The 12,144-nt window shown below is 36.0% G+C and overlaps 1 protein-coding gene across 1 annotated transcript in view; it reads left to right on the forward strand.

The window, feature by feature from the left end:
- LOC140328948 (A-kinase anchor protein 7-like) overlaps positions 1-11,734 on the forward strand; it is a 33,875-nt gene extending 22,141 nt beyond the window's left edge. The window contains exon 2 of the mRNA XM_072408911.1: positions 11,333-11,734. Within this exon, the coding sequence (XP_072265012.1) occupies positions 11,333-11,523 (191 nt within the window). The 3' untranslated portion in view covers positions 11,524-11,734. The remainder of the gene's footprint in view (positions 1-11,332) is intronic.
- The last annotated feature ends 410 nt before the right edge of the window (positions 11,735-12,144 follow it).

A 12,144-nucleotide genomic window follows, 5' to 3' on the forward strand; every position in this document is an offset into this window, starting at 1 on the left:
GCTTTTGCTATACTTTTATTCCCTTATATCATTCAGTGGGTGGACAATGTAAACTGATGTAAATGTAAATCTGTCTAAACATCTAAAATAATTGGCACATCAAATGCAAACTATTTTGTCTAAAACCACACTGTGTTGAATGGGTTTTCTGAGTCTGACACTAATATGTACACTAACCCTAATTGTACCAGAGTACTATTTATTCACCTTTGGCTTCTGTGACAAGATCTACATATTAAGCATTGAATGTGTGAATTGGGGATAGCTTCAAGGTCTCTGCAACATTTGCTGCCAAAGAGACCAGCTAGTAATTAAAAATGGCATGTTAATTTATGCAAATTCTCAAAATGAATTAACCTTCTTGCTATCCTCTGTGTCTTTTTTTTTACATTTTCTTTTTTACATGTACCCCAAGGAACTGATCAATTATTTTTACATTTATCTAAACAATAGCAACTCCTCTTTAAAAGTTCTCAAGAATAAAAACCATGTATATTTCATTAACCTGCAATTATTTTAACTCTTCAATTAGTATGCACTTTAGAAATAAGTGTTGTGTCTATGGAGCCTGTTTAGGAGTTAAAAGCTCTAGCTGATCAATGATAGCTGAAGGGAACCTCAATAAATAGATCCTAATGTACAATACTGTGTCTAACATAAGGCACTTGAAACTATTTCTTATGTGAGCTATGATAATCACTTCAGTGTTTCATTAAATAAGAGAACAGACATCAAATCAGTTCTTTTTAACCTTTTAACATTAACATTAATAACATTACCCTTTTATGTGAAACATAAAGGCTTATACATTTAAATGAAGCAGTGTCTTTTTTCAGCTGATTCATGCTGTGCACATATATCTTCAGTGGGTCTGAACAAAAATAGTTTAAGTACATCTAGAAAAGCCTTGATCCCATAATTAGTTTATAAGCCAGTGATATATAATATTAATCCTATACCCAAGCCTAGTAACCTAATATTGTATCTCTATTGATATATTGAATATTGATGTTGTATCTAGCAAATCACTCATCAGCTTTAAACATAACTGACATCAAAATAATTGCATTTTATTACAGATTTACTATGAGCATAATAGGTGTGCTGTGAGCAAATTCTGATCCAGGATTGAAAGCATTTGACAAATAACTGCAAATGATTTTAAAAAATGAATTCCAGGTTTGCTAAATCATCCTGGTTCATCCATGATATTCTATCTACTCCAGTCTTGGAGCACTTTAAGAAATCAGGCCCAATGAGTATAACTATGCAGTGGGCTGATGTTGTTCAGCAAAATCAAAAGCTGGAATGAAGTCAAAAAGTCCACTCAGTATGCTAGTGTCAATGTAATCCACCATATCAAGAGTTCAGTCATTTCCTAACATTGGAAATAGGGGTGCCTGCTAATCTGGAAAGGTTTCCAGATTCTAGTAAATGGCTTGAAGTGTAAAATAACTTTAGGAAATCCAATAACAGATTTCTGTAAAATTCTAAACTAGATTTCTATATGTGTTGCTCAAACATTATGCCATGCTTTAATGTGCATTGTGTTAAGGCAGATTATTTATGTGGATGGAAACACATATTAAATAGGGACATAATAGGAAAATGTCAAAGTAAGTGTACTTAAGTTTTTGCTCCTAAGCCTTAGTACCTAGCTTACCTAACCTTACCTGATGTATGCTAAACAAGGCTTGAAATCATTCATACAGTTAGAACATGTTTCCTTGAAATCAACTAAGACAATAGATGTTTTATTATCAAGAAACCCATATTTCTGTAAGTAGTGTCATCTAGGCTGAAATAAAGTACTTGTGCAGAGAGTGTGGCCTTTAGGCTAGGGCTTGGATATGAAACAATATGTGAGATACATAAATCCATAGATAAACCTGTACAATGACATGTAATCCTAAGAAAATCACTGCAATCACACAAGGCCAGGTTTTCATGTCATGGTATTCTAATTGAGATACACCTCAATTTTGCATATTTGTTTTTGTAAAAATTAAACTTTATGGCATCATTTGTTGGATTGCAGGCAGTATTTAATTATAGATTTACACTAGATGTAAAATAAAATTTAGGAGAATGTAATAACAGTAGACATTCGGTGGGGCATACTGGTACTGTACAGCGTAACCTGTTACAGCGTAAGCTATTTTCTCTTTCACTTCCACACCCAGCACCTGTGCAGAACTTTTTGAAATTAGTATACATGTAGTACTTTTTATACTACACTGCAGTACAAGTATGTTAGGTTTCTGTTTAAACAGATTTCAGATGGTTTTCTATTCAGGAGACTGGTGTAAGTGGGTATTTGCTGCCATGGGTTCATATCTCACATAGAACAATGTCCACATACGTTTTTGTATTCAAAACATATTGATAGGTGACCGCCTCCTAAATTCACACTAGTATTATTATTATTATTATTATTATTATTATTATTATTATTATAACATTAGATTGTAAACTTCCTTGGGCTATGGGCGCCTATGTCAGTAAATCTATAGTATGTAACCTGTGTAGCACTATGTAATATGTCAGTGCCCTATCAGTAAAGATATGTTTTCATTTGTTTCTGTTTTCTTTTTAAGTTGCTTGGGGGAGCAAAACTGTAAAATATGGAAACAAAAAATAATATTAAAGTTCAATCTAAATTTACATATTGGGCCTAATTTATCAAACCTCCTCAAGACAGGGAGAAGGGAGACTATCATGTGTGAACCTGGGTGATCCAGAAAACCTAGAAAGGATTTACTCTAGGTTTGAAAAGGATTATCAAGGATTTATTTCACAATACTAATATAGTTACTTATTACCCAGTCATAGGCAGTACTGTAGTTTTTCCCAGTTTGTAGACTGATGGGGCTTGTGTACGTGGACATGCAGAAGAAAAAGATGAATGTACCTGAAAGCATGCTGTACTTTCTATTTACACAAGCACTTAAGAAATGTTTGCACTTAAAGCTCTACAGAAATTGGAGAGGCATGACTAGTCGGAATCTTTTTAACTTATGCACCATTCATTTTCTGTTTTTTTCTCCATATACTGCTTGATAAATAGCTACAGTGATATCTGGAAGTCTAAGATGATGCAAATCTTTCTAGATTTAACTCTCATCATAACTAGGCCTATTTCTGATTAAATATGTTAGATATAACATATCTTTGTGGTAATATTTGTGGTACTCCACAAACTGAATAGGGAGACACAATAGGTGATCTGTACTGTATGCACTGTACACCTTTACAGCTCTGCACTTTAGAGCTTTATAGCCCATCTATATAAGATTCGGTCACCAGGAAAATCAAATATATATATGCTTACTTGCAGCATTTTTCCTCTCTGTAAACATTTTTTTGATTTTTTTAAATATACCTTTAAACATGATATGGGGGCATAAAAGCACAGCTCATTCTTCCTTTCATGTCATTCATGTTATTTGTAATCACATCTAAGAATGTAATATTATTGCATACTCCACCCTGACTGATCCTTCTACACTTTGGTTTGTTCATACCGCATAGTTCTACTTTAGTAAAAAGGCATCTGTAAATTTCCTTTTGTGTACAATAGGTACTTAAAGAGCCTTTAATAGTGAACGGGAAACAAGGGTCATGGCCAAATTTGTGAAAAACAATGTTGGGAATCTTTATATGTGACAAATTAAAATCCTAAGCACGTTTGAGGAAGATAAAAAAGACCTAATCATCTAATCATTTAGGAAACAAGATTTATGTGCTCTAAAGAATTGTACCTATGTGTGATGTGTGTAGGGGTGGGAGGAATGAAGTTAAAAATATGAACTATTTTTAGACAGTAACCGCTTGGATTATTTCCAGGCTTATGGAGAAATAGCAGTGCTTTAGTTAGAGATAAATACATCCTACTTAAAATCCCTAATGATAAACAGCCAAAGAATGAATGCAAGAATGTGACGAGAATAGAAACCTTCCTCCATTCACATTACAGCTCTCTGCAAACAATACATCTGTGCACTCCACATTTATTTTGAAGCTTAGCAGCCTTTTTTTGTCAGTCTTCTTTTTGCAGTATAACACATTTGGTTCTATCTTTTCAAAAATTGCAGAGCTATTTTTCTAACATTGCTGCATGCACATTTTTTCTGTGTGAAATAACCAGCATTCATTATTTAGTTTAAGAAATTGTTCATATAATCTATTAAGATGCGGCTGTTGTGCAAATTGGGCAAAATCAAATGTTAGTATGGAATTTTTACCTTCTTAACCTCCCTAGCGGTAACCCCGAGAAAGACTCGGGGTAGAAAAAAGTTGCTACAAGTGGTAACCCCGAGTCACTCTCGGGGTTGGAACACCTAAGGAAGGTTAGTAAATAGAGCGCTTACCTGATCCGCCGGGATCCCGCGCCGTCCAGTGCCGCGATCTCCGTCTTCTTTCTTCTTCCTGCTTCTGCATTCGATGAGTCACCGGGGGAGTTCCCGGTGACGTTGGTGCGTGCAGACGTCCCGGCCGGGCGTGGCGGGGATGGAAATTCAAAACTTTCCACTCTTGAGTAAGGCTTTTAGAATGTGTTGCATTTCTCTCCAATACATATTTTATTCATTGAGTATTGAATGTGTATACTTTTTTATGTAATTCCATGTACTGTGCCCCTAAACTGTAGCAAAATTGAGCAGAGGCAGAAAATACGTTATCTGTATGTACAGGATCGGTGCTATACTATACGTTCGCAGATATCGTGCAGGATCGTTCGTCGTTCGTTTACCAACGATAATAATTGGAAGTGTGTACGTAGCTTAAGGGAGATTATATTCTTGTTGTGGTGTGGAAAGTGTAATGCCTAGTAAAGATACCTATGCCTGCATAAGCGAGGGTATATAGTCTGAGGGAGAAGCGCTTAGTAGAGAGTATATGAAGGAAATAGTATAGCAAGCCTCCACACTACTCACACAAATTGACTTAAATGCTTTTAAAAGCTGCAGAAAGCAATGCCCTGGGAGAGAGAGGACAAGAAGCTTTATGAATTCCCATTTTATATTAAGGAGAAGTCAATATAAGCAACAGATAAACAAATACCCAAAACTTCTGGTTGGTTATTGAAAACATATAAGGAGACATAATTTAGGTCAGCCCACCAGCCAAACCTGGGCCTTTTTGGAGGACTGATCCTCTTAATGCTGAATATTGCTAGGACTTTATACTGAAGAGTGTTCCGTATAAAAGCTGAACTATAGACAAATATAATGGAACCAAATAATTGCAGCTCTGTAATCCTTAATAAATCAATAATGCAGAACTAAATTTCTGCTTTAAAATGAGCGATTAGTCAGGTCTTTATTGCAGAAAAGGACAGGGAATGTAGTTACCTGGACTTGACCTGTTATCAGCCTCTGGGATTTTCTGTTAAAAAAAAACCTGAAGTGTTAAAAGAGGAAGCAGTGTATGGAGCCATCCACATCATGTGTTTCCTTACAGAAGAGAATAAAGAGGCTAAGACATGAGCTGACCACTGTTGTACTCCATGTACTGTCCAATCACAGGCGGGCATGGGTCCAGTACAGTCTGTAGAAATACGTGAAATCATGCTGGTCATCAGAATGAGGGCACTTTGTGGGAGGAAAGATATTTGGGGAGAACTCTGGATTGAAAGTTAACACTGCCACAAAATCTGCATTTTATCCACTCTTTCAACTAGCTATTGTTTACATTCTTATTTGTGGCTCCAAATTTTGGCTATATTTTTAAGTAAAATACCACCATGTGTATTTTATCTTTCATTATTATAAGCATTCAATATGTACTTTATTTAAGCTGAAAACCTGGGTCTCCCCGTAAAACCTGGGTCTCCCGACAAGTGACCAGCAGTGAAGTAAATCTGGAACAGAATTTTAGGCCTTCTACCATTCTTACTACGGTAAATAACGGAGACTAAAGGTATATTTTACTATGGTTAGGCTTTAGCTGCGTATGATACAAAATTTGTAATTAAAAGGCACATCATGAGTACATATTTCTGGGTAAATCAGGCTTCACAACTTACTCCATTAATATAAACCACTATTTCATTTTTTGTATGGATGTTGACTGTGATTGCAATTTGCAGCCTATGATTTCCCTTAGGGAGGTCTTCTTTCTAGCAGCCTATTATTTCTCAGAAATTGTCTTCATCCTGATCTGTTTTAGAGGAAAGCACTATGAGAAATGTGTGTTACATTTTGTGTGTGCATGTTAGCTACTGTTAAACATGGCCCGTTTTTGTAATATAGAACATAATATAATTAGGAACTTGGCCCTCCTTTTAACTGTAAACTATATATAATAATTGCTGTCCTAATAGTTGCTATTTAAAAATTTGCTTTACCCTTTTGCTTTAGTTATTAAACCTTAAGTATGACTTTACTACGTGCAGAATTATTCATAAGTAGCTATGTTTGCTGTGAGTGTTTGGTATAATGCATACAATAATTCACAATATATTAGTCATAATCAATGTTCTTTGGTTTAAGTAAAACTAGATTAGGGTATTATAAATACACTTAAAACTTATAAAACACTAAAACAATAGTGAATTTTTCGTCAATTTAATGTTACACTTTTGAAGGTTTACAACACTTGTCAATAGAATCTCTGATATGAAAACTCAGCACGAGCTATGCATTGGTTGATTGCTTTTTTTTTTATATAGAAGACATAAGGTTCTGTAGGCACGGACGGAGGGATGTGGGGGGAGGCTTACAGAATGTGCTCTAAATGTGCTGTATAACTGAAGGTCAAATTTTAACAGCTTGTTTATGATCTGTACAGCATAGCAAAAATAATATAAATAAATAAAAATATTCAGATAATATATTTCATGTTTTGTAAACTAAAAACTCATACTGCCCACTTATTGTCTTTGTTAGATGCTCTGTGAAAATCTTGTTGCATTGGATTATGAAGAATGCACATAAAATTAAATGGAGTTTGTTTCCAGAGTTTAGTGCCAGGTGCTGTGTTTACTTGGTGGGATTGGTGTTTACAAGGATAGAGGAAAGAGAGAGGCTTTTTTGGCATATAAGATACAGATTTACTTATAATATATGTACAAATTACAAACTATTCCATTGTAAAATGGCTTATCAGAACAAAGAGTCCTTCATATGTTGCTGTTAGTTTTAAAAGTGTCCAAAATTTCATAAATATAAATATATATATATATATATATGTCTCGTTTCCAATGCATTTCGCCTATTTGGCTTCCCCAGGGGAATTTGAGTAGCAGGAATTTAGTTTCAATTAGTCCTGATATGATGTCAATTCCAACGGAATAGGCATTCACATGAATAAAAAATGGTGGGTGATGTAATCACATATAGACGTCCAATAACCACCAATTGGTTGTTTCAATGGTATTTAAAAAGCCTATTAAGCCTTAAATGCTTGATGATCAACAAAGGAGCGTTCCGATGCAATGTAACTGGTGTTTTAGGAGTAGTCTTATCAGTCTATAGTCAAGCACGGTTTAATATAGGCTGCGCTGGTAAATATTGTTGATCTCTGGTAGAGATTTTTTGGAAAATCCATATACTGAGTGTGTGCTAAGGTTAGGTGTAGATCGTTAGATTTGGATGTTACAAAGTGACAAAAGAACAGAGCGTCCGCACCTAGCCAGCAAAGCCTGGCTTTGCTGGCTGGTTGCGAACGCTCTGTTCTTTCTCATTACATATGCAGGCTTTGCTCCTGCTTAGTACTTGTGTGCTGCTGATCATTTTATCTTTCACTGCAAGTGTTTTAAACATTATCACTTCAACTGCAACCAAAAGTGTAAACACTTAAGAAAGAGTGGAGTGAAGTAGAAAATACAAAACTTTGTTTAAAAAAAAAAAAAAAAACTTTGCAATCCAGCCGTGTAACAACAGTTTGTGAAAGACCTTTTTCTATTCCAAAATGACTATGCCATTATGCGCTCAGTCTGTAAAGACATACTAGTTGCCTGGATGTAAAGCATACCAACATACAGTTACCAGTGTAAGAATTAGCTGAACACCTGACCTGTATACACTGAGAGGGAATAGCATCAAATGCAGCCGCTGCAGAAAGGTATTTCAGGCTTTCAGTTCAGATTCAGAGCGTTCTCCGAGCATGAGGAATGTTCTGGTATCGAAACCCCAACTTTCTCTGCCTTGTCTATTTAAGTTATCCTTTATACTTGGGGTTGGCAAATGTATTACCTCTACAAACTGAGGGGAAGGAGGTACTGTTCTAAAGCCATGAAGAGAGTAAACCCTACTCCAAACCCGGTGCTTATCAAATCCATACCAATCATTCGCTCACATACAAAATTTTAAGTGACATATTTAAATAACGACATTGGCTTTATAGGAGTAGATGAATGTAATATTTTATAGAATTTAATAGAAAACTGCCAAGGTTTTCCTAGGAGACTCACACCAAGCTTTTTCTTCTAGGTGTTTGAGCCTTAGATTTTCATACTTTATTATATTGATACAGTCCATACAGTTTCTTGGTCTCTGAGGCTGATAATTTAATGTCAGTGACCTTTTCCATACCCCCGTGGTTATAGGAAGGGAACAATGTGGCTGTTACAGGCAATGTATTTAGCAGTTGTTCTGTACTTTCTACTATTATTTCTTTGGCATGAATTTTACTGTTACTGATCTTTTTGACATTCTGAGTGTATTATTTGTGCCCTTTATTTAGATTATTTTATTTAAACATTAGATTTGTTTTATAAAGATTTGCTCTGGTACGCTGCTTGCTCGTTCTGTTGAATGTGCTGTCTCTAGTCTCTTCTTTAGCAATAAACAGGAGTGTTTAAATGTCACACAAACAGTGGCATTTTTGAGCTCTCCAGAGGTGCATTAGTTTTTCCAGTAAATGTTGAGCTGTCATCAGTCAAACCCGTAAAGACTATGTTGGCCTTTATTTTTATCATCTAGATCCTGTTCTTGCAGGTTAGCAAAATGGTTTTGAAGTTTGAATTACACTATCTGTAATTTTGTTATGTGGAGAAGTATTGATGCAGTAATTCACTAGTTCACAACAAAAGGATTTTACATGTGAAAAAAGTTTGCATTTTGTCTCCTTAGACAGTAGTTTTTCTGATTGCTATGCATAGCTGAATTTCATAGATGTACATTTGTGAGTTGTCACAGAGCCCAACAATACAGTTAAGATGCTTCCAGCCCTAGCACATATAAACTTCCATCTGTTCAGCAAAACCTACAGCTTACTTTCCTTTATTTCCCCCTAGCCTGATCTGCCATCTGTATCCCCATCCCATGTCAATCCATATTTAGAGCTTACAGGAAAGCATTGATTATTTAGACTTTTAGAGTTGCCCCTTATTGTGTCAGGCAGCTGGAGACCTCTTTTCTACAGGCTTTGTCCTGGAGTAAAGTTGAACAACCAGTAGAACCCTCCTTTGGATCTGGGCTGTCACATTTTAATTATTGGCCACATGCACATTACCCAGTGAGTTGTAACCCACAATTCACACAGCATGTTGGCCTTTTTTAATATTTATGTTTCACACTATATTCTGTATTGTAGCCCAGGCTTCTTAATGACTTGCAGCCTCCTCTGACTTCTTACATCAGCTGCATATCAGTCATTGCCCCCATTCATCACAGACTCACCTTTATGAACTACTCACAAAATACAAGTCAATCAGTAGGCTGTGGCCTTTTTAGCAGCCTAGAGTTCCCAAACATATCAAGTTGTAAACCTCTAGATGTATGGTCACCTCTTGGCAAGTTATTCTGCATGTTGAAGTCATTAAGGGGGATGAATATTGATCTGTAGTTTAGTCTTTATACAAAAGCTACTGGAGCATTGTGACTGTTACAGAGTGCCTTTTCTTTTATTGTAGTGCCTACATTCTCCCATATGTTTTGTGGCAGAGCAGAAATAAGAAAATGTGTAATATGGGTAATTATCTGTCTGCTCAACAGCTCAGTTGACACATCCTGAATTATTCATTCAAAGGCATTTGCTGGGATTAGCAGGCATTTTCAATATGTTGCAATGCTTTTGAATAAGCAATTACAATCACTTGCATAGGCATTTGCAAGGGGTTCAATTCAAGTTTTGGAGGCTTTCCGGCTGAAAAACTACCCCTGGACTCCCCATTGAGTGTTGGAAAAAAAAACTTGTAACTCTCCTGTCTAAAACATATGTAATTAGATAAAATTAAAACAAACCCTTTTAATTTAAATAGTAACCATTTTTTAATAATGGCTTTAATTTTTTGCAAGTGGTAAAAATGCTTAAATTTGCTTGCAAAAACTGCTAGTGTGAACCTAGTCTTAGAGGCTCACATTTGCTTGTAGAAAATATGTTTTCAGTCCAGTAATGATACAGTGATCTAAATTCCACTGCTTCGTGATGAATACCTTTTGTTTTTGGTTGTATGTCTATAGGCAACAATGATTAAGCTAAACTGCAATAAAATCTATTTATTCCCTTGCAGTGGGTTCCATGTTACCACAAAGGGTAATAGCTTGTTCTGTTGGGGGATAATGCTTTTTGAGAAATACCTCTCTTACTCTTTTCCCCAGCAATTGACACTACTTTTGATTGTTGGTGGAGCTTCAGCACCATCCTATATTGTCTAAGACCTATAGACTTGCACTGAAGGAGATGATGTCAGTGGTCAGATAGGTGCAGCAAGGCTTCTGCCATGGCTGTGTAAGACCAGTCTAGCAAAGCCTTGGGAGCATTGAAGGTTTTACTCCAAAAGCACCATCCCCTAGACAAATGTGCTATTGACCCTTGCATTGCTGAGGGGGACCCACTGCAAGGCAAGGCATAGTTCTCTTTAATCTGCTTTAGGACACCAAAATCAATAAAATCTGAGATAAGGATGACTAAGAAAATGACTACTTCTGTCTGCAACAGATTTAGTTTATATTTATGCTTTATTAAGCAGCCCTTGTAATGAATTTATATATACCAAACCCTGCAGTCAGGGTTGGTAATACTGCATTTGCCTATAACAACCCCCATTTGATCATACACAGGGAAATAGTGTGTATTTGTAGAGAATATTTCTGTATGCACAGCTGAAATGTTTTATAATCCCTACAAGATCAGTGCTAAATGCCTGCTTCAGTCTAAAATGGAAACACTGGCTCCATACAAAAGGTATAAACAATGTCATATTCACACATTTCTTACCAGGTGTCCATACTTTTTTACTAATTTTTTTTAGTAACTTTCAGCCTTTGAGACTAGGGAATTTTCTGTGTGAATGTCTGATAGTGTTTAGATCACCCTATACATTTTTATTAACCCATAACCTTTTAAAACTGATTAGGAACTTGCTTTTCTCTATTGTGGTGTGTAGGTCATAAGAGCGGACGAGAACCCGATGAAGCTGAACTGGTGAGCTTAAGCAAAAGGCTGGTGGAAAATGCAGTACTCAAAGCCGTACAGCAGTATATAGAAGAAACACAACAGGCCAAAGCCAAACAGATTGATGGGATCTCTTTGGAGCCTAACATTAAAAATGAGAGAATTGAAAACAACATCAAATAACAATTACAGCCTCTGCTGACAAAAAGTCATTTCTACTTGAAACTGTCAGTTGCATTTAAGAGACACCTACTTTCCTGCTCAGGTGCACCTTACATGGGGATCTGTGGACAGTATTCCTCTGTGGCAACATTTACACAGATGGATTTATTAAGTGATATTTCCTGACAAACCTGTTTGCATTATAGAAAACCAAACTACAAAAAAGAGGAAATGGCAAGAGTCCCATGAAGTGAACTACAATGAATTTATTGTGTAGCTTGAAGAACAATAGGAGCCTTTTGCTATGCCTTGATAAATAGAGAATTGCCAACCAAGAGCCTTACCAGATGACACAGCCATGTCATCCATGTTGGTAATTGAAGATGATTTTGTCAGTTCAAGCTGAAGTTCCTTTCTATGTCACTAATGTGGCAACCCTTTAAAAGGCTATGCTAATTTCAATGCTGGATGTTCCTCAGAGAAAATGTATTCACTATGTATTATTGTACTGGCTCTCTAATGTATTGTGACACTATGCAGTATTTCTGGATGACCATTATTCATGAAAAAAAAATCTATTTTTTGACGAGCATCATGGATTTTTTCTATATAAATTTGTGGCCAAAAATCACGTTTCTTGTA

Source organism: Pyxicephalus adspersus, chromosome 4 (genome assembly GCF_032062135.1).
Source record: "Pyxicephalus adspersus chromosome 4, UCB_Pads_2.0, whole genome shotgun sequence".
Taxonomy (NCBI): Eukaryota; Metazoa; Chordata; class Amphibia; order Anura; family Pyxicephalidae; genus Pyxicephalus; species Pyxicephalus adspersus.